Source organism: Stenella coeruleoalba (assembly GCF_951394435.1).
Source record: "Stenella coeruleoalba genome assembly, chromosome: 6".
In the NCBI taxonomy this organism is placed as follows: Eukaryota; Metazoa; Chordata; class Mammalia; order Artiodactyla; family Delphinidae; genus Stenella; species Stenella coeruleoalba.
Window position 1 is genome coordinate 6,843,062 of NC_137151.1, and position 26,636 is coordinate 6,869,697.

At 45.1% G+C, this 26,636-nt stretch overlaps 1 protein-coding gene across 1 annotated transcript in view; it reads left to right on the forward strand.

The window, feature by feature from the left end:
• The window catches only part of ERCC3 (ERCC excision repair 3, TFIIH core complex helicase subunit), a 37,472-nt gene that overhangs the window by 1,830 nt on the left and 9,006 nt on the right, over positions 1 to 26,636 (forward strand). Inside the window, exons 4-12 of the mRNA XM_079925236.1 lie at positions 1,465 to 1,514; positions 1,944 to 2,079; positions 2,256 to 2,420; positions 2,886 to 3,090; positions 4,368 to 4,682; positions 9,768 to 9,952; positions 12,942 to 13,144; positions 24,718 to 24,814; positions 26,158 to 26,275. Of these exons, the coding sequence (XP_079781362.1) occupies positions 1,465 to 1,514; positions 1,944 to 2,079; positions 2,256 to 2,420; positions 2,886 to 3,090; positions 4,368 to 4,682; positions 9,768 to 9,952; positions 12,942 to 13,144; positions 24,718 to 24,814; positions 26,158 to 26,275 (1,474 nt within the window). The remainder of the gene's footprint in view (positions 1 to 1,464; positions 1,515 to 1,943; positions 2,080 to 2,255; positions 2,421 to 2,885; positions 3,091 to 4,367; positions 4,683 to 9,767; positions 9,953 to 12,941; positions 13,145 to 24,717; positions 24,815 to 26,157; positions 26,276 to 26,636) is intronic.

Consider the following 26,636-nt stretch of genomic DNA (forward strand, 5'->3'; position numbering starts at 1 on the left):
CCTGGGTTATTTGGGAGTATAGCCCGAAGTGAATGGTGTTACGGACTGAATTGTGCCCCCTCCAGAATTCGTGTGTTGAGGACCTAACCCGTAATGTGGCTGTATCTGGGGTAAGGATATAATTAGAGTCAAGCGTGGTTATAAGAGTGGGGCCAACAGGATGAGTGTCCTTATAAGAAGAGACACCAGAAGGCGTGTGTGCTCTCTTTCTCTCTTCATTCGTACAAGGGAGATGTAACGTGAGCATAGAGCAAGAAGGTAGCCGCCTAGAAGCCAGGAAGAGAGCATGCACTGGAAACGAAATGGCTGGCATCATGGTCCTGGACTTCTAGAAATAAGTTTCTGTTGTTAAACAACTCAGTCTGTGGTGTTCTGTATGGTAACCTGAGCAAGTTAGTACAGATGATAAACTCCATCTAAGTTTGCACACCTGCACGAGACCGCTAGTCAACAACTTCCATGAGGAAAAGTCAAAAAGGACTTCAAAGTTTGAAGTGGATAGGGTTCTATGTGACGAGCACTTGAACCTGCTTGGGTTTGTTCTGAGAGAGAGTGAATACCATTAAAAAGAGATGGACAGTGGCTTTCGTTGTCCTCGGCTGATCTACAGGGAATTAGACTCAGACCCCCAGATCTGAAGTGGCAGAAGATGAGTGCCACAGGCATCCAGTACAGTAATGAAGCCAATCTTAGAGAAGCTGGCAGGAGCCCTGGAGAGAGTTCTCCTTTCTTCTGATGTGAAAGGGTGCCCTGGGAAAAGGGCTTGCACCTTGTAGAATGAGCCTATTTCAGTACCCTGGCTGTTCTCAGTCTTGGTTGGGAGCTGCCTGTGGGAATGTGGGTGTTGGTTAGTGCAGTGGTGGATGCAGAAGGGCAGCAGTGGAGGCGGCAGCAGCCTGAGATCTGAATTGTGAATCTTCGTGGCTACTGTATAATCTCTGCTGCATTCCATCCTAAAGATTTTTGGGAACCTGGAAGGATTTTCTACCCTCAAGAGGCTTACATCTGGTTGGGGAGATAGGAACATTGGTGAGGAGGCCAGAGGCTTCACATTTAATTTACGCAGCTCACAATTAGTGGACACATAACTACCAGCTTTGTGCTGGGATCTGTGGTAGTACTGGTACAATGAGATGAACTCCTGGATTAGGATGGGGCTCTGGGAATGGAGAAGAAAGGGAAAGAGAAAATAAAAGAAAGATTCTAAGCAGCATTTTTTAGATTAAGGGATGTGCATCAGAATTAGCCAGGCAAGAGGAAGGTTTTGCCCTCAAAAAGTAGGAGCTAATAGAAAAGCTCAATTTAGGCAGATCTACCCCCTTTAGGATTGCACATTGGATTTTCCTAAAGTAAAATGAACTCTTCACTTGTTTTGTAGGTAGTAAGATGTGCCCAGTAATGAACGAGTTCTCAGTGAGGTGCATATTGCTAATTTTGCCTGTATGGTGTTGTCACTTCTTGCAGTTATGTACTGTCAGCTATGGGAAAGTCAAGCTGGTCCTGAAGCACAACAGGTAAGGGGTTCTGTGACAGGCCCATCCAAGGCACGTTCACCCTCTGCATATCAGGTGGCAAGGAGCTAACACTTGTGGACTGTCTGCTCTGCACTAACACCTACTCCCCCGAGTAAGGGGCTAAAAGGAAAAAGTGAAGTGATGTGGCCAAAACCGGAAATTCATTCACTGATCACTGTATTCCCCTGAACAGTGGAGCTGCGGTTCAGATCCCTGCTAGTTTGTCTTCACAGTGGGGCTTTGCCTGCAACCCTCGTGTGTTATGTCATGGCCAGTAGCTCATATCTCAGATTTGGCAAAGGGTTGGGGGAGGGTGAGCGTGGAGAGAGGCCTTAGGCCGCTATCTCTAGATCATCTTATGAGTGAGCAGTGGAACCTTCTGAAAATGGTGTACTGGTCAGTATGCACCTCCTTCCTCCCTTCTTACAGGTACTTTGTTGAAAGTTCTCACCCTGATGTCATCCAGCATCTTCTCCAGGATCCCATGATCCGGGAATGCCGCCTGAGGAACTCTGAGGGGGAGGCAACCGAGCTCATCACAGAGACTTTCACAAGCAAATCTGCTGTATGTGGCCTCCTGGGTCACCCTTGGGGGTGGACGCATTTAGGACTTTAATTCTCGCAAGTGCTTTTAGGCCAGCATTTGCAGTCTAGTAGTCCTTGTTTTCTTGCAGCTTTGTTGCTCGGTAACAGTAGGGTTAAATGTTCTGTGCAAGTCCAGATCCTGCCTTTCTCTTTCAGATCGCTAAGAGTGCTGAGGGCAGCGGTGGGCCATCCACTTCCCGGGTGACAGATCCACAGGGTAAATCTGACATCCCCACGGACCTCTTCGACTTTTATGAGCAAATGGACAAGGACGAGGAGGAAGAAGAAGAGACACAGACAGTATCTTTTGAAGTCAAGCAGGTTAGTGAACGTACCCCTCCTGGTTGCTTCTCTAAGCCTGCGTCAGAAGCTGGTTCAGCCCTTCAGGGACTGTTTGTAGCCTGTGTGAGAGGAAGGAATCCCCATCTGTCCCCAGATTTTGGTGTCTGTGCACTGCAGCACCATTCTTCCTGATGGAGTTAGATCTGAGTGTCCTGTTTTTCAGGCTGGGGGGTCAGTGTTCACAAGTTCCTGGGGAGATGTGAGAAACAGTGCCTGGGGGGCATTTGTGGTGGCTGATTGGATTTAATTTTGTCCACGTCCTTAGTTTGGGGCCCTTAGTCTGTGCTTTAAGCTGGCTCTCATCAAGCAAGATCTGAAATTTAAAAGTCTAGCTAACCTTTTTTTTTTTTTTTCTTTAAATTATTAGGCTCCTTAGAATGTGTGCTGTTTGTGAGCACACTTTGGAGTTAACAGGATTATAAAACCTTCATGCTCACTTTCCAGGAAATGATTGAGGAACTCCAGAAACGTTGCATCCACCTGGAGTACCCTCTGTTAGCAGAATACGACTTCCGGAATGATTCTGTCAACCCTGACATCAACATTGACCTGAAACCCACAGCTGTCCTTAGACCTTATCAGGAGAAGAGCTTGCGGAAGATGTTTGGGAATGGGCGTGCACGTTCCGGGGTCATCGTCCTTCCTTGTGGTGAGTGATGCCTGAGTGAAGAAGATGGCTAGGCTGCTCTGTCCGGATCTGCCTTACGCTCTCCCTGAGGGCCTTCCTCTAAATCCCACCTGGTCAGGGAACAGCCAGTGTCACATGGCTCCCTGATTCATGACGTGACGAATACTTGCGTGCCTGCTCTGTGCAGGGCCCTGACCTGCACGCTGGGCATGTAATGGTGGATAGAACAACACTCCTGACCTCATGGAGCTCATTGTGGTGGGGTAGCTCAGACAGTGAACCAATCAGCTAAGCAGTGTATAAAGTCTTGGGCAGTGAGGAAGGATGGTGTTGTGGGAAAGGGCTAGTTTACATCCTGGGCTTAGAGTTCCTCACACTCAGTCTTGTAAGTTGGGTGTATTTGGAGGCTCCCTAGCACAGAAACTTTGTTTGGTCCTGGACTGCTTATTACAATGTGCACATCCAAGAAGGGGCTGTGGCAGCCCCCTTGGCGCCCATCTAACATCATTTGTCCTAAGTCGTGTCAGGTCTGGCCTAGGTTCTTGGCCAGAGGTCACAGTAGGCTCAGCTGGTGGCCTACCCCATACTCAAGAAGGCAGACTCTCTAGGGGAGGGGCAGGCACCTTCAGTTTTTTGGTTTTTTTTTTAAAGCCTCATGGGTTATTTTGATGCCCACCCCTGGTAAAGGAAGAATTGCTATTTCAAGGAATAGCTTGATTTTTAAACTTGATCTTCACACAGTAGGTGATAGTAAACTCAGAAGCCCCTGGAGTTTCACCTTCCTCTGTCTTTGCCAGTAGCAGCGTACGTACCGCATTCCCAAGTGCTCAGCCCAGTTTGTTGTGTCATCATAGTAGCCGTCTTTTACTGAGTCCCTCCTGAGGTAGTCTGGGTGTTGGGCACACTGTACCCCAGCAGCACTGCTGTCCCAGGGCCTTGGGTGACTTACCCCTCAGCTTTAGTTTTCCCATGTTTAAAATGGCAATAATAGGAGTGTCTCTTACCTATGGTTTATTTTGACAAATGTTGTTTTTCAACATTTAAATGAGATGCATGTACAGTGCTTCAATAGGGCCTGGCGCTTGTGTCTTTTAATTCTCACGTTTGTGTGTGGTGTGTGCGCCTCCTTTTTCTAAAGAAGGAAACAGGTTTGGAGCAGTAAGCACCTCAACAGTGTCAGCCGTGAGGATTATTACACATAATTTTGGCCAGATTGGTGGGCTGACAAGTCCTTCTGTCTGTCCCTGTCCCTCATTTCAACCCGGCCTTGGGTAGGATTGCCCTTTGGTTTCTCGTAGGTGCTGGGAAGTCCTTGGTTGGCGTGACAGCTGCGTGCACAGTCAGAAAACGCTGCCTGGTGCTGGGCAACTCAGCTGTGTCTGTGGAGCAGTGGAAAGCCCAGTTTAAGATGTGGTCCACCATCGACGACAGCCAGATCTGCCGCTTTACCTCCGACGCCAAGGACAAGCCCATAGGCTGCTCCATTGCCATCAGCACCTACTCCATGCTGGGCCACACCACCAAAAGGTCCTGGGAGGCCGAGCGGGTGATGGAGTGGCTCAAAACTCAGGAGTGGGGCCTCATGATCCTGGACGAAGTACACACCATACCAGGTAAGCAGGCTGAGAGCTGGGATGCCTACTCATCGTAGAGACAGATTGATTTCCATGAGCATGGGTGGGTGGGGTGGGGTGGGGCTTAGTGGTAGGTGGGTGTACACACTGGCAGCTTCCTTAATCACTGGCCCAGAGTAGTCATCTAGAAAATGATATTTTCTTCCATCCTCCCTCTCAACTTTTGCACCTCAGCTTACCCTTAACCCATTTTTTTCTTTTCGGTCCTGCAAAAACTAGACTGGGAGCACAAAAACGTCCTTGCAATATTTGTTTTATTTGAGGACTAAATTAGTGTTCCTTAATATGTTATAGAAGTCCAAGTATTGCCGGCAGTCCTTTTAAACAGCCATATTGACATAATTTATAAACAGTAAAAATCTACCCATCGTAAGTATACGATTCAGGATTTTTAGTAAAATGGAGTTGGTGCGACCATCACCATGACCCAGTTTTAGAACATCGTCCTCATACTCACTTACCATCGGTGTTTTTATCCTTAGCCGCAGGCAGTCACTGAATTGCTTTCTGTTTCTAGAGACGTGCCTTTTCTGGAAATATATTCACAGAATCACATAATATGTATTTTCTTTTATCTGACTTCTTTCACTTCACACAGTAGTTTACCCACGTTGTAATACGTACCAATGCTGTTTTCCTTTTATTACTGAATAGCATTCCAGGCAAACCTTTCTTTTTTTTTTTAAAGAAGATGTTGGGGGTAGGAGTTTATTAATTAATTAATTTATTTTTGCTGTGTTGGGTCTTGGTTTCTGTGCGAGGGCTTCTTTAGCTGTGGCAAGCGGGGGCCACTCTTCATCGCGGTGCGCGGGCCTCTCACTATCACGGCCTCTCTTGTTGCGGAGCACAGGCTCCAGACGCGCAGGCTCAGTAGTTGTGGCTCACGGGCCTTGTTGCTCCGCGGCATGTGGGATCCTCCCAGACCAGGGCTCAAACCCGTGTCCCCTGCATTAGCAGGCAGATTCTCAACCACTGCGCCACCAGGGAAACCCAGGCAAACCTTTCTTGATAAAACAAGTTAATGGGTAGCCCTGATCAATTACGAAGTGTAAATTAGAGATTACTCTGAAGTAAATGAAATCAGAGGCATTTTCACATGGAGTATTCAAAACATTGTCAAAATGGCCTATCTGTTTTTTTCTGTGTAATGAGAGCTCCTCCAACACCTCTGGATGTCTGAAAACACCGAGAGATGTTCACAGCAAGCCAGGTAGGGATGAGAGGGGTCTCTCGGGTAGAAGGAAGCAGTCCTGAGGTGGGGAAGTAGTACTTGCATGGCCTGACAATACTGTAGCCCTGCAGCTGGAGGGGAACGTGGAGGAGAGCGGTCAAAGCTGAGATCGGAGAGGCGTTGGAGCCAATCCGGTAGGACCTGAAGGAGGTCTTTGGCTTGCACTCTGGGTGAGAAGCCATTTGAGGGATTTGAGCTGGGGGTGACATTATCTGACTTAAGTTATAAAAATATCACCCTGGCTGCCGTGCTGAGAAGAGACTGCAGGAAGCAAGGGTGGAGAGCAGCTAGGTAGGTTAGTTGGTGGAATCCCAACATGAGGCTTGGACCAGTAAGAATAAAGGTAAACTGATTCTGGTTATGTTGTGAAGGTTAAGTGGGCTGGTTAGATGTGGTTCTGAAAGAAAGAGGAATCAAGGATGACTGTCAGCTTTTGGCCTGAGCCGTCAGAAGCGTGGAGTGGGTGTTGGGATGGGGAAGACTCTAGAAGGTGCAGGTTTGGAGAGAGAAGATCAGGAGTTAGGCCGTAGACATGTTAATTTGATTGCTGTTACAGTCAGGCAAAGGCAGAAATGTTAGGGAACGGGCAAAAGACATGAACAGATTTTCACTCAAGAGACTATACAGACGCCAGTAAGCATTTGAAAGACGTTCTGCAGCGTTAGTCCCCAGGGAAATGCAGGTTAAAGCCACGATGAGATGCCACTACAGACCTATTAGAGTGGCTAAAATAAAAAATATTGACAGTACCAAGTACTGACAAGAGTGCAGATCAGCTGGAACTGGCATACGTGGCCAGAGGAAGTGCAAAATGTACAGTCGCTCTGCGGAGATGTGGCAGTTTATTAGAAGATTACCATGGAGACCCAGCAGCCCCACTCTGGGCGTCTGTTCTAGAGAAATGAAAACCTAGGTTCACACAGAAACCTGTGCATGAATGTTTATAGAAGCAGCTCTGGTCGTAATCTCCGAAACCTAGAAAACAACGGAAATGACTGTCAGCGAGTGGCTGGATGGACAAGCTGGCCCCTCAACCGCTGGGACGCTCCGTGGAAAGGAGTCTCAGAGGCTTCGTGCTGAGTGAAATCAGCCAGTCCCAAGAGGTTACAGAGTGTGTGATGCCTTTGGTAGGACATTCTTGAAAAGACAAAACTGTAGTGACGGAGAACAGATGGTTGGGTCCCGGGGTGGGGCGGGGAGGGTATGACTGGACAGGGAGAGCACGAGGCAGCTTTTGGGGTCATGGATTGGTTCGTCTCCCGAGTATGATGGTGGTGGTGGCTGCGCGAGTCTGCACACGTATGAACATGTGTAGAACCACCCTCACCCACCCACCCTCAGAAGAAGTGCAGTTTACTGTGTGATATTTAAAAACTAAACCAAGAGAAAAAAAAAAACCTTTAAGGAGAGGATTGGTATTGGGTCTGACTGGATTGGGAATTGGGGATCTAGAGAAACATCTTTTATAAACGACTTTGGAATTGCTTTGTAGCAGTTTAGTTGAAGGCTGTGTTTGAGGCGTGGGGATGTTTGAGGCCTTCTGCCGGAGGATATATTTAGCATACGTTGGTGTTCCTCTTTAACTTGGGCCCCAGGTCTTAGAGGGTGGCAGCCAGGCTTGGGGTTGGTTATCTGGTGATGAGGATATAGAGGTGTACCCCACACAGTTCACTAGGTGTGTCTGTCTCTCCTCTGGTTCATTGGAGCATTTGCCTCTGTTTAGGTAGAAGAGTGAAACCAAACTGCTCTAAAGGATTTTGCATTCAGGCCTTATAAGCCCTATGGCCCTGCTCACTGGGCCAGAGAGCAGATGTTAAATAGGGAATTCTAGCAAATCAGAGTAAGATTCTGCCATAAACATTTATCACTTGGACTAGGTAGAATGGTAAATCCTTGAGATTTATCCCAGAAGATAAAGATTGTTGTGTTCTTTTATAGATCTTCCAAAAGGAGGCCTATTAAGTCATATTAATAAGAAATTCTTATTACAGTACTTGCATATATTAGATGTTTCCTGCATGCAAGGCACTGTGCCACTTTCATTATTTTAACAAGTATTTATTGAGAACCCATTAAGTACCAGGCACTCTGCTTGGCACCGGAGACAAAGTGGGAGAGACAGTCAGAGAATCACACAAATAAATGTCAAATGACAACCGCGACATAACGTCTGGTGAAACAAGCCGCACATGCAAAGTACGTACTGTGATTCCATTTACATGAACTTCAGACCAGAGGCAGACCTCCTCTCTAATGACTAAAGTTGGATCGGGGTTCCCTTGAGGGAGAGTGCTGGTGTTGACCAGAGGGGTCAGAGGCGAGACTTCTGGGTGCTGAGAACACTCCCATCATCTGGGTGGTTCCACAGGTATGTACCTGTGTAAAAATTCATGGAGCCATGCACATCGTTGTATGTGAGTTCTTCCCCCGTGACAGCTGTTATGGCTGTGAGAGAACGTAGCAGTGGGACGTGACTCGTTTGCAGGGCCGATGCCTCGGGGAAGGCTTGTTTCTGGCTGCAGAGTGTCCAGGCAGGGTCCCCGCGTTGTGCTCCCCTTGGGTTGATGCAGTCCCCGGGCTGCCCCAATGCTGCCTCCCTGGAGCCCACAGTAGCTTGGGGTCTCCACTGCCTTGGCTGCCATGTCCTTCTGACGTGGGGAACCTGGTCTGGGGTCCTTGGCTGCCCTTTTTGGAGCCGGCACAGTCCTTGGACATAAGCCTGACCCTGGTTTTTTGTTTGTTTGTTTTCCAGGGGTGTGTGCAAGCTGTGTTAGGCTTCAGTGTGTGAAACCGTGAGACCTGGGCACTTACTGGGGTTAGACAGCCCTTTGTTATTTTACTGTTCTTATGTTTTTGGTTTGTATTTTGGTGACGTCTGCCCTTCTTTCCCTCGGATTTTTAGGTCTATTTCTTTTTTTTTATTTAATCTGGCCGTAACACGGTGGCTTGTGGATCTCAGTTCCCTGACCAGGGATTGAACCCCGGCCCTTGGCCGTGAGAGCATGGAGTCCTTACCACTGGACAGCCAGGGAATTCCCAGGTCTATTTCTGAAGTATCACTAACCTTGCCTTTAATTGGATATAAGATTAGCATGACTTCAACATTTTTACCTTTCTTCATAGTGTTAAAAATTTTTAAAAGGTGAGCCTGTGGAAACCCATAAATTGAGTTTTTAAAAATGAATATCTTGTACCCTTTTAATGTTTATTTAATTTAATTTGATACCTCAGAAAGAATGATAACATTCAAGCGAAAGGAAGGCAAAGGACGTTGCTGGTTGACCAGAATGAATGTAATTGGAAGAGTGTAGAGAGGGATGTTTCCTAAGGTGGGAGAGGTGTGTGGGGTTTCATCTCTCCCTTGTTTCTTCCTGGTTTCTGGGAGGGTGGTGGGAAGTGGAGCTCCTTTCATTCCTCTGGTCCTCCAGATACCCCACCATCTTCCCAGTAACCGAGGTACAGGCCTCAGGGTGAACCAATTCCTTGCATGATTCAGAGCTCAGTGGCATTTTAAGTGTAGGTCATGTTTCAGATTGCCGTTTGTGCTCTTGATAGCCGAGCTGTTGTGAGGGGAGTGCTGGGGTTCCCTAGCTTAGGGCTTCCTCCAGGTCATCTCCCTCTCTTGTTCTCCTTTTCACCCTTCTTTTGGACAGGTCTAAAAGTGGAGATTAAGCAGTCCCACCTAATCATTCTTGTCTAGAGCCAGGTTCCTGTGATCCAGAAGCCCGGGGGTCAGCCGTGCAGTGTCCTGGGCCAGTATTAGGTCGAGGCTGTCTTTGGTACTTTGAGCGTTTAAAAAAGTGACAGCATGAATGCGCCGATTGTTTCCCCAGCCAAGATGTTCCGACGGGTGCTCACCATTGTGCAGGCCCACTGCAAACTGGGCTTGACCGCAACCCTCGTCCGGGAAGATGACAAAATTGTCGACTTAAATTTTCTGATTGGGCCCAAGCTCTATGAAGCCAACTGGATGGAGCTGCAGAACAACGGCTACATCGCCAAAGTCCAGTGCGCTGAGGTAGCTGTCCCCTTCCTGGCACGGTCCCTGGGGGAGGGAAATGGATCAGGTCGATTCCTCGTGGGCAGGTACACAGGTCAGGACCTGAGCAAAAGTGCTGCTGCCTCGTGCAGTACCCTCAGCCCCCCGTGGGGTGGGCAGTCTCCCGCGATTTCACAGATGTGTGAAGCAGAATCACTTGTCCACGGGCACACAGGAAGTGGTCAGGTCAGGAGGCTAATCCAGGCTGGCTTGGCGTTTCATCCTCTTTGGGAGTGAGCACCTCAGGGTACTCCTGCCCACCCTCACCCCGGAGGGATTCTTGCTGGTCCTGCGTGGGCAACCCACAGGCCACCCCCAGTACCAAAGCCTGTTGGTTTTGATGCCCCCAGAAGGCACATGTGACCTTGATTATTTTATTTCTAAGAACCCATTTTCCCTATATTCTGTGATGAATACCTGCACAGGTATGTGTTTAAAATACATGTTCAAAGAAAGGTAAGTCTTCTCAGAAGGAACAGCAACAGAAATCCTTTCTGGCACCTTAAAATGACTGTCACTCAGTGGCTAGAGTAGGGTGGGCTGTGTCCTCAGAGGGCAGACATGAGGCTCTCGGGTGAAGGTGAGTGTGAGGAAGCTGTGCAGGTGGACTTGCTCTGTCGAGAAGCTTCCTTACCCTTTGGTTACATCTTCGTAATCAGCACCCACCTTACACAGCATTGTCAGAACTTTTGAGGCGCCTGTTCCTCTCTAGTTGCATCTCCCCTCCCCCTGCCAGGGTAACCGCTGTCTTGGAGCTTAGGTTTGTCATCTTGCTTTTTTATTATTTTACTTCCCATGTATAATTCCCAAAACGTTCATTGTTTAGCTTTGCCTTTTAAAAAATCTTTATGTATATGCAAATAGAATCGGGTTATATGTGTTCTTGTATGACTTCTGTCTTTTGCTTAGTATTTTTTTCTTTGCATAATGCATTATTTTTTTAATGATACATGTAGCTGTAGTTTATTAGTTTTAATTTCTCTGTAGTATTCCATTGGACAAATATACCACAATTTGATAGCTAATGGAATATTACACAGAAGTAAAAATAAAATCTTTTCTAACGTCGACAGATGTTCGGGTTGCTAAGTTGTTTTTTTCCACAGCCTTGTCGAGGTCTAGTTTATGTTCCATAACATTCATCTGTTGTAAGAAAATAGTGTGATTTATAACTTTTGTGATTTTAGTAAATGTAGAGTTGTTCAGCTATGCCCCCAATCCAGTTTTAGAGAATCTCCCCCATCCCCAAAAGTTCCCTTGTGCCCATTAGCAAGGCCCTGCTTCTAGTCCCAACCCTAGGCGGACACTGTCTCTGAATTTGGAGCTGTTTTTTTGTTGTTATGACAGTATTGCTGCATGTATTTTTTGTACCTGTTTCCTGTGTCAGACGTTTTCTAAAGCAGTGTTCACACTGTGGACTGTGACCACGTAGTAGATGGTGACATCACTTCGGTGCGTCATGATCAGGATAGAATAGAATCTACCAGAATGCATAATATGTATTAAAGGTATATATTGTTTCCTAAGACTGTGTTTGTGTGTGGGAATGTTTAGTTTATGACATAAACTGGTCCAAGTTTGAAGGCCACTGCTGTGGCAGGTGCACCTAGAAGTAGCATTGCTGGGTCAGGGGCTTTCCGGATGCTCACTTCACTAGTCATGTGGAAAACTCTGTTTCCCAAAGTGGTTGCACCAGTTAACACTCTCGTCCAGGGTGAGTGAGCTAGCTCCACATGTCCAGCACCTAATATGGAAATGTCTTCTTTTAATTTTTACAGACCTAATAAGTGTGAAATGGTATCTTTTTATGGCTTAATTTGTGTTTTCCTGTTTACTGATGACATTGAGTATCTTTCCATATGTTCATTGGCCACTTGTGTTTCATATTCTGGGAAATGCATGATTTTAAAGATTTTACTGTGAAAAAAGAATTGCTTTGGTTGTGAAGAACTAGAAATTCTAAAGGGGTCATAATAGGATATGTCCCAGAGAGAATCAGAAAAGGTAACGACAGCAAAACTTAGATTTGAGCTCAGCACAGAGTTTGACACATAACCATGTCAGCTAATTCTGCAGTGGTGGCAGCATGAAGAAGTGGTCTGTGGCGATCACACAGAAGTGGCGCTGGTTGCAACCAAAAGCTCAGTCTGCCAGTGTAGGCTATGGCTTGTTCCAGTGCAAAGCTCCTGGAGGGTCTGTACACAGCCTTGAGACCTTTAGTCATGGCACTTCAGTGTACTTGCCCGAGCTTCCTTTAGTTTGTCAACAGCCAAGCACAGGGCTTAGTAGAGAGGAAGCTCTCAGGAATGTTACTGTCATTATTTAGATGCTCAAATGGTCTCAGATGTGACCAGTGGGACTACATTCAAGCTAGTTTCTATGACCATTTGACATGTTCCCATCAGACTTTGAGCACTTCCTTGCTTTCTGGCACAGTAAGATATTTCTGGCTCATCTGGTACTTTCCCTGCCCTGGCCCTGGAATCAGCCATTTCATCATGGAGCCCTTTTAGCAGAGAATGTAATTTAAAAGCCAAGATCTGGGTGCTGGTGTGTTCATTACTCCTGGGATGTCATTGCTAGGCTAACCCAACAGACAGAGCTGGCAAGTGTGTGTGCAGTTCTCTGTAGCAGTGCTGTGTGTGGAGGTGTGATCTAAGTGGGAGGGATTGTTTGCACCACTGGCTGGGAATCTGATTTTCTTCACTTGGACCTGGTGTGAGAATAATTCCCTGGATATTGATGCATTTTAAAATCTCTGTTATTAACATGTGAGAGTATCCTGGTTCAACACTGGGTATTAGGTTTTGTTTTGTGGTGTGTGTGTGTGTGTGTTTACAATATTATTGAGATATAATTCACATACCATTGGTTGTGTCTTGATTTGTTTTAAAGCTAATTTGCTGAAGTTCCCAGTTGTATGATGCTTAAACTTGCATACTGACCCCTGATTCTTATTGTATCACAGGTTTGGTGCCCGATGTCTCCTGAGTTTTACCGGGAGTATGTGGCAATCAAAACCAAGAAATGCATCTTGCTGTACACCATGAACCCCAACAAATTCAGAGCTTGCCAGTTTCTGATCAAGTTTCATGAAAGGAGGAATGACAAGATTATTGTTTTTGCTGACAACGTGTTTGCTCTGAAGGAATATGCCATTCGACTGAACAAGTAAGAATTGGAAAGTTAGAGCAGCCTCCAAAGCCAGTTCAACTTCTCCATGTGAGAGTATAGAAGGTGCCTGTTTTCTTCTCGAAGCTCTCAGGAACTGCTTAGTATCTAAAGGTCTAGTTCTGTGGTCCCAGGGACCAGGTGAGACAAAAGGGCAGGTGGTCAGAGTCATTGGTTAGAGTGCATGGGAACGGGGGCCTGGTCACTCTGAGCTGAGGGAGCGGGGGCTAGAGTTGTGATGATGTGGAGCTGGGCTCCAAAGGTGGGCACGGCTTGGCATCTGCAGTTTCAGGCTCAGTGGGTACTCTGGCCAGAGGTGAGATCACACTCTATTTGGTCAGGGGCCAGGAAGGCAAGGTTTGGCCCAGCATCTAGAAAGAACTTCTTAGGAAACACTGACCAGGGTCCTCCTTAGCCTACAGCCCCACCCAGATATTGTGTTTAAAACCTGGCTGTTGAAAATTTCCTGCCAAGAAAGGAGGAAGAGGCCTGTGCTTCTGTGCACAGTGATGCAGGGCTTCAGGTGCTGTGAGTGGAGCAGAAGGCAAGGTCCCCTGAGAAGATAAGCCTTCATTCGTTATGTGGTGGGTAGGGATGCAGAGGGAAGGGTGGGTACAGAACAGTTTCTCTTCACAAACTGTGATTTAATCACCACATGAGGTCATTGTACTATTCTCATTTTACAGATGAGAAAACTGAGACACAGAAGGATTAAGTTGCTGAAATTTCTAAAATCATACCTTTTTTTAAAAAGCATTTTTATTGGAGTATAATTGCTTTACAATGGTGTGTTAGTTTCTGCTGTATAAAAAAGTGAATCAGATATACATATACATATATTCCCATATCTCCTCCCTCTTGCATCTCCCTCCCACCCTCCCAATCCCACCCCTCTAGGTGGTCACAAAGCACCGAGCTGATCTCCCTGTGCTATGTGGCTGCTTCCCACTAGCTATCTATTTTACATTTCGTAGTGTATATATGTCCATGACGAGCTCTCACTTCGTCCCAGGTTACCCTTCCCCACTCCGTGTCCTCAGTCCATTCTCTATTTCTGTGTCTTTATTCCTGTCCTCCCCCTAGGTTCTTCAGAACCATTTTTTTTAGGTAACATATATATGTGTTAGCATACGGTATTTGTTTTTCTCTTTCTGACTTACTTCACTCTGTATGACAGATTCTAGGTCCACCCACCTCACTACAAATAACTCAATTTCGTTTCTTTTTATGGCTGAGTAATATTCCATTGTATATTTGTGCCATATCTTCTTTATCCATTCATCTGTCGATGGACACTTAGGTTGCTTCCATGTCCTGGCTATTGTAAGTAGAGCTGCAGTGAACATCGTGGTGCATGACTCTTTTTGACTTATGTTTTTCTTAGGGTATATGTCCAGTAGTGGGATTGCTGGGTGGTATGGTAGTTCTATTTTTAGTTTTTTAAGGAACCTCCATAATGTTCTCCATAGTGGCTGTATCAATTTACATTCCCATCAATAGTGCAAGAGGGTTCCCTTTTCTCCACACCCTCTCCAGCATTTATTGTTTGTAGAGTTTTTGATGATGGCCATTCTGACTGGTGTGAGATGATTCCTCATTGTACTTTTGATTTACATTTCCCTAATGATTAGTGATGTTGAGCATCCTTTCATGTGTTTGTTGGCAATCTGTATATCTTCTTTGGGGAAATGTCTATTTAGGTCTTCTGCCCATTTTTGGATTGGGTTGTTTGATTTTCTGATATTGAGCTGCTTGTAAATTTTGGAGCTTAATCCTTTGTCAGTTGCTTCATTTGCAAATATTTTCTCCCATTCTGAGGGTTGACTTTTCATCTTGTTTATATTTTCCTTTGCTGTGCAAAAGTTTTTAAGTTTCATTGGCTCCCATTTGTTTATTTTTGTTTTTATTTCCATTTCTCTAGGAGTTGGGTCAAAAAATATCTTGCTGTGATTTAGGTCATAGAGTATTCTGCCTATGTTTTCCTCTAAGAGTTTTATAGTGTCTGGCCTTACATTTAGGTCTTTAGTCCTAAATGTGACTTTATTTTTGTATATGGTGTTAGGGAGTGTTCTAATTTCATTCTTTTAAATGTAGCTGTCCAGTTTTCCCAGCACCACTTATTGAAGAGATTGTCCTTTCTCCATTGTATATTCTTGCCTTCTTTATCAAAGGTAAGGTGACCATATGTGCCTGGGTTTATCTCTGGGCTTTCTGTCCTGTTCCATTGATCTAATTTTCTGTTTTTTGTGCCAGTACCATACTGTCTTGATTACTGTAGCTTTGTAGTATAGTCTGAAGTCAGGGGGTCTCATTCCTCCAGGTCTGTTTTTCTTTCTCAAGATTGCTTTTGTTATTCGGGGTCTTTTGTGTTTCCATACAAATTGTGCAATTTTTGTTCTAGTTCTGTAAAAAATGCTGTTGGTAGTTTGATAGGCATTGTATTGAATCTGTAGATTGTTTTGGGTCGTATAGTCATTATCACAATGTTGATTCTTCCAAACCAAGAACATGGTATATCTCTCTGTTTGTTTGTATCATCTTTAATTTCTTTCATCAGTGTCTTATAGTTTCCTGCATACAGGTCTTTTGTCTCCTTAGGTAGGTTTATTCTTAGGTATTTTATTCTTTTTGTTGCAGTGGTAAATGGGAGTGTTTTCTTAATTTCTCTTACAGGTTTTTCATCATTAGTGTATAGGAATGCCAGAGATTTCTGTGCATTAATTTTGTATCCTGCTACTTTACCAAATTCACTGATTAGCTCTAGTAGTTTTCTGGTAGCATCTTTAGGATTCTCTATTTATAGTATCATGTCATCTGCAAACAGTGACAGCTTTACTTCTTTTCCGCCTTGGATTCTTTTTATTTCTTTTTCTTTTCTGATTGCTGTGACTAAAACTTCCAGAACTATGTTGAATAATAGAGGTGTGAGTGGACAACCTTGTCTTCCTCCTGATCTTAGAGGAAATGGTTTCAGTTTTTCACCATTGAAAAGGATGTTGGCTGTGGGTTTGTCATATATGGCCTTTATTATGTTGAGGTAAGTTCCCTATATGCCTGCTTTCTGGAAGGTTTTTATCATAAATGGGTGTTGAATTTTGTCAAAATATTTTTCTGCAGCTATTGAGATGATCAAATGGTTTTTATCCTTCAGTTTGTTGATATGGTGTATCACATTGATTGATTTGCAGATATTGAAGAATCCTTGCATTCCTGGGATAAACCCCACTTGATCATAGTGTATGATCCTTTTAGTTTGTTGTTGGATTCTGTTTGCTAGTATTTTATTGAGGATTTTTGCATCTATGTTCATCAGTGATATTGGCCTGTAGTTTTCTTTCTTGTGGCATCTTTGTCTGGTTTTGGTATCAGGGTGATGGTGGCCCTGTAGAATGAGTTTGGGAGTGTTCCTCCCTCTGCTATATTTTGAAAGAGATTGAGAAGGATAGGTGTTAGCTCTTCTCTAAATGTTTGATAAATTCGCCTGTGAAGCCATCTGGTCCTGGGCTTTTGTTTGTTGGAAGATTTTTAATCACAGTTTCAATTTCAGTACTTGTGATTGGTCTGTTCATATTTTCTATTTCTTCCTGATTCAGTCTTGGCAGGTTGTGCATTTCTAAGAATTTGTCCACCTCTTCCAGGTTGTCCATTTTATTGGCATAGAGTTGCTTGTAGTAATCTCTAATGATCTTTTGTATTTCTGCAGTGTCAGTTGTTACTTCTCCTTTTTCATTTCTAATTCTATAGATTTGAATCTTCTCCCTTTTTTTCTTGATGAGTCTGGCTAATGGTTTATCAATTTTGTTTATCTTCTGGAAGAACCAGTTTTTAGTTTTATTGATCTTTTCTATTGTTTCCTTCATTTCTTTTTCATTTATTTATGGTCTGATCTTTATGATTTTTTTTTTCTTCTGCTACCTTTGGGGTTTTATTGTTCTTCTTTCTCTAATTGCTTTAGGTGCAAGGTTAGGTTGGTTTTTCGAGATGTTTCCTGTTTCTTAAGGTAGGATTGTATTGCTATAAACTTCCCTCTTAGAACTGCTTTTGCTGCATCCCATAGGTTTTGGGTCATTGTGTTCCCATTGTCATTTTTTTCTAGATATTTTTTGATTTCCTCTTTGATTTCTTCAGTGATCTCTTGGTTATTAAGTAGTGTATTGTTTAGCCTCCATGTGTTTGTATTTTTTACAGATCTTTTCCTGTAATTGATATCTAATCTCATAGTGTTGTGGTCGGAAAAGGTACTTGATACAATTTCAATTTTCTTAAATTTACCAAGGCTTGATTTGTGACCCAAGATATGATCTATCCTGGAGAATGTTCCATGAGCACTTGAGAAAAATGTGTATTCTGTTGTTTTTGGATGGAATGTCCTATAAATATCAATTAAGTCCATCTTGTTTAATGTATCATTTAAAGCTTGTGTTTCCTTATTTATTTTCATTTTGGATGATCTGTCCATTGGTGAAAGTGGGGTGTTAAAGTCCCCAATATGAATGTGTTACTGTCAATTTCCCCTTTTATGGCTGTTAGTATTTGCCTTAGGTATTGAGGTGCTCCTATGTTGGGTGCATAAATATTTACAATTGTTATATCTTCTTCTTGGATCGATCCCTTGATCATTATGTAGTGTCCTTCTTTGTCTCTTGTAATAGTCTTTATTTTAAAGTCTATTTTGTCTGATGTGAGAATTGCTACTCTAGCTTTCTTTTGATTTCCATTTTCATAGAATATCTTTTTCCATCCCCTCACTTTCTGTATGTGTCCCTAGGTCTGAAGTGGTTCTCTTGTAGACAGCATATATATGGGTCTTGGTTTTGTATCCATTCAGCCAGTCTGTGTCTTTTGGTGGGAGCATTTAATCCATTTACATTTATTGATATGTATGTTCCTATTACCATTTTCTTAATTGTTTTGGGTTTGTTATAGTAGGTCTATTCCTTCTCTTGTTTTTCCTGCCTAGAAAAGTTCCTTTAGCATTTGTTGTAAAGCTGGTTTGGTGGTGCTGAATTCTCTTAGCTTTTGCTTGTCTTTAAAGGTTTTAATTTCTCCTTCGAATCTGAATGAGATCCTTGCTGGGTAGAGTATTCTTGGTGGTAGTTTTTTCCCTTTCATCACTTTAAATATGTCCTGCCACTCCCTTCTGGCTTGCAGTGTTTCTGCTGAAAGATCAGCTGTTAACCTTATGGGGATTCCTTTCTATGTTATTTTTTGTTTTTCCCTTGCTGCTTTTAATATTTTTTCTTTGTATTTAATTTTTGATAGTTTGATTAATATGTGTCTTGGCGTATTTCTTCTTGGATTTATCGATTTATCCTTTATGGGACTCTCTGTGCTTCCTGGACTTGAATGACTGTTTGCTTTCCCATGTTAGGGAATTTTTCAAGTATAATCTCTTCAAATATTTTCTCAGTCCCTTTCTTTTTCTCTTCCTCTTCTGGGACCCCTATAATTTGAATGTTGGTGCGTTTAATGTTGTCCCAGAGGCCTCTGAGACTGTCCTCAATTCTTTCCATTCTTTGTTCTGCTCTGCGATAGTTATTTCCACTATTTTATCTTCCAGGTCACTTCCGTTCTTCTGCCTCAGTTATTCTGCTATTGATTCCTTGTAGAGAATTTTTAATTTCATTTATTGTGTTTTTCATCATTGTTTGTTTGCTCTTTAGTTCTTCTAAGTCCTTCTTAAACGTTTCTTGTATTTTCTCCATTCTATTTCTAAGATTTTGGATCATCTTTACTATCATTATTCTGTATTCTTTTTCAGGTAGACTGCCTATTTCCTCTTCATTTGTTTGGTCTGGTGGGTTTTTACCTTGCTCCTTCATCTGCTGTGTGTTTTTCTGTCTTCTCATTTTGCTTTTATCTTACTGTGTTTGGGGTCTCCTTTTCACAGGCTGCAGGTTTGTAGTTCTTGTTGCTTATGGTGTCTGCCCCCAGTGGCTAAGGTTGGTTCAGTGGGTTGTGTACGCTTCCTGGTGGAGGGGACTGGTGCCAGTGTTTTGGTGGATGAGGCTGGATCTTGCCTTTCTGGTGGGCAGGTCCATGTCTGGTGGTGTGTTTTGGGGTGTCTGTGGCCTTATGATTTTAGGCAGCCTCTCTGCTAATGGGTGGGGTTGTGTTCCTGTCTTGCTAGTTGTTTGGCATAGGGTGTCCAGCGCTGTAGCCTGCTGGTTGTTGAGTGGAGCTGGGTCTTAGCGTTGAGATGGAGATCTCTGGCAAAGCTTTCGCTGTTTGATATTACATGGAGTCGGGAGGTCTCTGGGGGTTCAGTGTCCTGAACTTGGCTCTCCCACCTCAGAGGCACAGGCCTGACACCAGGCCGAGCACCAAGACCCTGGCAGCCACACAACTCATAAGGAAAGGGAGAAAAAAAGAAAGAAAGAAAAAAAGAAAAGAAAGTTATTAAAAAATAAAAAATATGGGGCTTCCCTGGTGGCACAGTGTTTGGGAGTCTGCCTTCCGATGCAGGGGACGTGGGTTCATGCCCCGGTCTAGGAGGATCCCACATGCCGCGGAGCGGCTGGGCCTGTGAGCCATGGCTGCTGAGCCTGAGCGTCCGGAGCCTGTGCTCCACAACGGGAGAGGCCACAACAGTGAGAGGCCCGCATACTGCAAAAAATAAAAAATATTGTTAAAAAGTTAAAGAGTAATAAAAAAGGAAGAAAGAAAGAAGAGAGCAACCAAACCAAAAAACGAATCCACCAATGGTAACAAATGCTAAAAACTATTAAAAAAAAAACTGACAGAGAGAACCCCAGGAAATATGGTAAAAGTAAAGCTATACAGAAAATCACACAAAGTCCACCTCCTCAATTTTGGGATGATTCGTTGTCTATTCAGGTATTCCGGAGATGCAGGGTACATCAAGTTGACTGTGGAGATTTAATCCGCTGCTCCTGAGGCTGCTGAGAGGGATTTCCCTTTCTCTTCTTTGTTCGCACAGCTCCCGGGGTTCAGCTTTCGATTTGGCCCCGCCTCTGCATGTAGGTCGCCTGAGGGCGTCCGTTTTTCCGCTCAGACAGGATGGGGTTAAAGGAGCAGCTGATTAGGGGACTCTGGCTCACTCAGGCCGGTGGGAGGGAGGGGTACGGACGTGGGGCGAGCCTGCGGCGGCAGAGGCTGACATGACGTTACACCAGCCTGAGGCGTGCCGTGCGTTCTCCCTGGGAAGTTGTCACTGGATCACGGGACCCTGGCAGTAGCGGGCTGCACAGGCTCCTGGGAGGGGAGGTGTGGACAGTGACCTGTGCTTGCACACAGACTTCTTGGTGGCTGCAGCAGCCTTAGCGTTTCATGCCCGTCTCTGGTGTCCACAGTGATAGCTGTGGCTCACACCCATCTCTGGAGCTTGGTTACACGGTTCTCTGAATCCCCTCTCCTTGTGCACCCCGAAACAGTGGTCTCTTGCTTCTTAGGCAGTTCCTGAATTTTTCCTGGACTCCCTTCCGGCTAGCTGTGGTACAGTAGCCCCCTTCAGGCTGTGTTCACGCAGCCAACCCCAGTCCTTTCACTGGGGTCTGACCTCTGAAGCCCGAGCCTCAGCTCGCAGCCCTGCCCGCCCCGGCAGGTGAGCAGACAAGCCCCTCAGGCTGGTGAGTGCTGGTCGGCACTGATCCTCTGTGCGGGAATCTCTGCTTTGCCCTCTGAACTCCTGTTGCTGTGCTCTCCTCTGTGGCTCCGAAACCTGCCCCCCGCCCACCCCCGTCTCCATCAGTGAAGGGGCTTCCTAGTGAGTGGAAACTTTTCCTCCTTCACAGCTCCCTCCCACTGGTGCAGGTCCTGTCCTTATTCTTTTGTTTCTGTTTTTTCTTTTTTCTTTTGCGCTACCCAGGTATGTGAGGAGTTTCTTGCCTTTGGGGAAGTCTGAGGTCTTCTGCCAGCATTCAGCAGGTGATCTGTAGGAGTTGTTCCACATGTAGATGTATTTCTGATGTATTTGTGGGGAGGAAGGTGATCTCCATGTCTTACTCCTCCGCCATCTTGAAGGTTTCGGTCCATACCTTTTATTAATGTAGGAAAGATTTTACTTTTTATTAAAGTAACAGACTTACAAAAACTAGCAGTTCCTTGCACCTGTCTTCCTACTCACAATTCCTCTTCCCCAAAGATAGCCACTTTCAACTCTCTTCTCTATTTACCTTCATATTTCTAAGTAATAATTTATATAGTAATTTCTTGATTATTGTAGAAATTGCTTATTAATTTCCTACCATGGGAGTTGTGGATTTAGCTGTCTTACATATGCCGCTCCATCCCCTCCCCCCACTCCATCCTCCCAGTGTATTTGGGGTTAAGTTAGTGTTCAATGTTACATTATTTTGGCTGTGTAAGTATTGTTCAAGCCAAGGCAGACAGTGTACCATTCTTACATTTTCCTTTGTGTTAACATTTGTTTTTCCTGAAGTTAATAATTGCCTTGTCATTACTTTCGCTTGGTTTTCTATATAATTACTAATTAGTCCTTTTCAGACTCTTCATGCAGTCATAAACTCCTTCTCAGAAGGGTCAGATCCATCAGGTAATCTCTCAATTTCTTTTCACTTTCTTTCCCTGGTGGATCCCTTCCAGTACTTCATCCTCCACCAGCCTCAACCAGCACTTTATCCTCCTACTCTGCATTGGTCTGCTTGTTCTCTAGGATTAGAGATGCTGCCTAACTGTTGTCTTTAGAGATGCTGCCTAACTGTCCCTCTGACATGATCCTGTGAACTCCTTGTGCCTCTTCCCTGTGTTGGAGCCCCTGTTGCCGAATCTCAAGTGTCCTCTTTCTTGGTCACTCGTTTTGATGGAGTGTATCGTTTAGTAGATTTCTGAGAGAAGGTACGTGGAGGAAAAGTTTTTAAGAATTCACTTGGAGATGTCATCATTCAGTCTCACACTTGATCAGTAGTTTGGCTGGGCCTCAGAATGTCAAAGGCAGGGCCCTTTTCTTGGGGCTTCCAATGCAGCTGCTTGCAAGTCTGATGATGTGTTCTCGTGGTCCTGTGTTCCTTCTCTCAGGAATTTAGAATCTGTTTTTTCATTTTGGAAATTTCAAAACAATATGACTAGTGTGATTTTTTTTTCTTTCATTATGATAGACACTCAGTAGACCCTCTCAGTCTGGAAACTCGTGGCCTTCAATTCCGAGAATTTCTTTCTGTTCTTTCTTTGTTACTCATCTTCTCCGTTTTTTCTTTTCTTTTTTGAATTCCTGCTGGTCAGATGTTAGATCTTCTGGACAGCTTCTCCAATTTTCTTTTCTTTTTTCTCCCTTTCTTTTTGGCTGTGCTGCATGGCTTGCGGGATTGGGATTGAACCCGGGCCATGGTAGTGAAAGCGCCAAGTCCCAGCCACTGGACTTCCAGTGAACTCCCATCTTCTCCCATTTTGTATCCCTTTTTTCTTCCAACCCTATTGAAGCTTTTGTTAATTTCCAAGAGTTCTTTATCGCCAGCTGTCGTGTTTTTTGAGCAAGTACAGTGTCTTATCTGAGGCTGTTAACGCTTTTGAAGCTTTCTTCTGTTGCCTACACTGTCTCTCTTTTCTCCAGGTGTTTTGATTGTCTCAGCTCTATCTTTAGAGATCTTCTTCTGATTTTTGGTAGTCTTTGGCTCTAGTTTCTTATTTAACCGTCAGTCGCTAAAAAGCTGATCGGCCTTTGTGTATAGCTTAGTGGGTTTGCCGACCTGTAGCCCTCTCCATAGCATGATCATGCAGGACCTGGCTAGTTTGTCAAGAGATTGCCAGATTCCAGTATCTCTGGGTCTTTTCTCTTGTGCTGGGAAGTTTCTCCAGAGAGGAATCTTCTGGTCTCCTAGATACCAGCCTGTGGTGGGGGAGGGAAAAGGGAATCCCCGTCATTCTTCACTTTCAATCTTGCTTTGCCCTCAGCTCTGCCTGAGGTCCCTAAGTGTAGACCTTCCTGTTCAGAATCTAGAAAGTAAACTTCCAGTTCTCTGCCAGGTGGGAGGAGGCATGCCTGGCTGTCAGGGTTGGGGTCTGACACTTTTCTTTATGCATGTACTCTGTCGGTCCTTCTGTCTGTAATCCTACCCTACCACCCACCTTCCGAGGGTTGTTTGATAGTGTGAGGTAGTGGGTAGAACATGAACTTTGGAGTCAGACATGCTGGATTTGACTCCCAGCTCCTCCTCTTATTAGCTTTGTGACCTAGGGAAAGTTCTTTACCTCTCTGAACCTCCTTTTGTTCCACTGTCACATGGAGTTACCACCACCTACCTCAGAGGATTCCTGCATCTAGTAGGTGTTCAACAAATGTTAGGTCCTCTTTCCGAAGGATGGTTACCCTTCTGTTTCATTTCCTATATGAGAGAACCTTCAGAAACTGAGGGCTCACCACTATTTGAGTTGTTTTTCCTGATGACGAGTGAGGAGGAGAAGAACCACCTGAAAACCTGGGTATCAAGAGACAGACTGTTCTGAAGAGTGCACTTTCCTGACCTTTTTCACAGCATGACACATACAGAAAATCAGAAGATTTGCGTGATGCCCCGAACACTCTCACAGGCCAGGCTTGCCGTGGTTAGGGAAGCATCCAGCTGTCCCAGGCACCTGCCCAGCTTCCCCACAGGCAAGGGGGCTGCTCTCTCGGGTACACCTGTACCCAGTTTGTAGCACAGTGTTGGGAAGCACGTGTGGAGTATCAAAAGTCGTGCTTCCTGAGCCTTCCATGGGCACTGCCTGGGGATAGCTCGTGGCCTCAGTGGTGGAACAGCCACTTGGGTCGGCCTCCTTAGACTCCTGACCCTCAGTTCCTCGTGTGTAAATTGGGAACACGAAACCTACCTTTCACAGTTCCAAGGAATATCGGCAGGCATGGATGTTTTTTTCCCAGGGTAGAACCCAGCTGCATGTTTGTGTGGGCGGGCCCTGCATGCCTGCTAGCTGTCCTCATCGTCCTTGTCGTTGTCATCGTCACCATCACTGTTATTGCTGACCCTTCAGAAGCTACACCACGTCATTACAAGAAAAGCAGAGGAATGGCTTTGCCAGGTGCCAAGAGGTGATAACCAGTGAGGTTGTCAGATAGGGTTGTACCCTTTGGCACAGAGCTGGAAACTCAAGAGAAATGTTTGAGCTTAGTGTTATAGAGGGTCCATGGGGAAAAGTCTGGAAGGGGCTCTTTTCTCCTTTCTTGGAGAATGATTGTTTGATTAGGAAACAGTTCCTTCCAAACTTTTGTTTGCAAATAGCAATGTTTTCTTTGCCACTCCCATTGAGCTTCGTGAAATCTAGGGGATTCTCCTTGTTTAGACACTAAGCTTAGTGTGAGAGATACTGAGGCAGGAAGGAGCACAGGCCAAAACCAAAAAAGTAAAGGAGGGAATCTTGAAGAGAGTAGTGATCTGCATCTTGGCTCAGAGGGGAAAGGGTGGGGTGTGTGTGTTTTGGAAAGGTGGTGGGGAGGGTCTGTAGCCTCTCACTTTTGTGGCTCTCTTCCTGATGTTTTTGCATGACAGAGGGCTTCCTGGAAGAGAGAAACCTTGCAAGATCTCCCTTTCCCTCTGACATGCTTTCAGGATAATTGAGGAGTGATTCTGTAGTCTTCCTAACACAGCTTTGTTCTTCTCTAGACCCTATATCTATGGTCCTACATCCCAGGGAGAAAGGATGCAGATTCTCCAGAATTTCAAGCATAACCCCAAAATCAACACCATCTTCATATCCAAGGTCAGTGTGGCATGCAGCAGCCCCCAGGCCTGGGGGACACTCGATGATTTCTGGGCAGTGAATTGGTATTTGTTGAAGGAATGTCACGTGTCAGTTTTCATTCCCACGTGTGCAGTGTCTGGGGGCAGAGGAACGTTGCCTGTCAGGTAGTGGAAGAAGCAGATATATGGTTTTAATGTACATAATCTATATTCCTAACTCAAGGAGTATATAATCTAGCAAGTCCTTTTGCTTGACTTAAGTTTTTCCCACCTCTTTTTGGGATACAGGAATTTTGAGTTGTATTTTCTTTATACAAGGGGGAAAAGTTCATTACCTACTGTGGCAAAGGTGGGCATTTGCATAAGGTTCTCTTTGTGGCTTTGGAGATTCCTGTGGGTCGTGGGCAGCTTTTATCCTGGCTCCTGGTATGCCTTGGGGATGGGTGGTGAATATAAACACAATGCAGAATCATGTAGGCTCGGCTTGGTGATGGTTTTAATTTGCAGTTAGAAGTGGTGGCCCAACAGTTTAGAATAGTCATTCAGGTTAGCACAGACCCAAAGCCCAAAAGAAACGAGATTTACCTATAAAGTGATCATGGATGGGTCAAGCTTTTATTTTCTGTGTCTGGGAACCTTGATGGTTGGATCCCCTCCCCCCACCCTCCCCAAGCTAAGGCAGCTACCCAGAGTCAGAATCCAGCCCACTGCAGGCAGTGGCCCCTCCCAGGTCACGTGTCTGACCTTTGCTGTTGGCCTCAATAGCCTCCAGTTAAGATTGTGGATGGTTTTGTGCAGACCTATTTCTGTAGCAAAAAATAAGAAGAATCACTCACAGAGAGTCTGTTGATAGGGCCCTCTTGTCTCTGGGTCCCTAGCAGCCACACCAGGACTGTTGCTGAGACAGATGGTTAGGAGTCAGGTCTTGACAGCTTCTATAGGACAGCTCTTAGGAGAACATGCTAGGTCCTTAGAGGCCTGCGTGCATCTGAAGGACCCTGGTACAGATTGAAGAGGATAGTGATTGTTTTTCTGAATTACCTACAGAGCTTATTTAAATTTGAGGCCAGTTGACTTTTTTTTTCCCTTTTTGACTCATATATAAAAATCTTCCCAGGGCTTCCCTGGTGGCAGAGTGGTTGAGAGTCCGCCTGCTGGTGCAGGGGACACGGGTTCGTGCCCCGGTCCGGGAAGATCCCACATGCCGCGGAGCGGCTGGGCCCGTGAGCCATGGCCGCTGAGCCTGCGTGTCCGGAGCCTGTGCTCCGCAACGGGAGAGGCCAAGACAGTGAGAGGCCCGCGTACCGCAAAAAAAAAAAAACAAAAAACCTTCCCAAACTCACAGCTGGTTCATTTCTATAGGTGGGTGACACATCGTTTGATCTGCCAGAAGCAAATGTTCTCATTCAGATCTCATCTCATGGTGGCTCCCGGCGGCAGGAGGCCCAGAGGCTGGGGCGAGTGCTCCGAGCAAAAAAAGGTACCTTCTGCTCCAGGAGGTCTCTCTTTTCAAACCACTTCCGTCAGGTGTCTGTTTGTGAGGGTGAGCCTGTGCTCCTGGGCTAGGTAGACCCTGAAGGGGATGGACGGGGGTCCCAAAGCAAGGACCAGGGTCTCCTTGGCCATTGTTATTTCTCATGTGCTGGGGTTGAGCATGTGGACGTTTTCCATGGCAGCTGTCTGGAGGTCACAGTCTGAGCTGAGTGTTTGTGTTGGTAGATAGAGGAGCCAGGAAAGCAGTGCGTGATGGTGTAGATGTAGAAGGGAGAAAGCGGAGCGTAGACCACCAGTGCAAGTGTAGGAGCTGGCAGCTGTCCCCTGAACCTTGAGTTAAGAGTAAG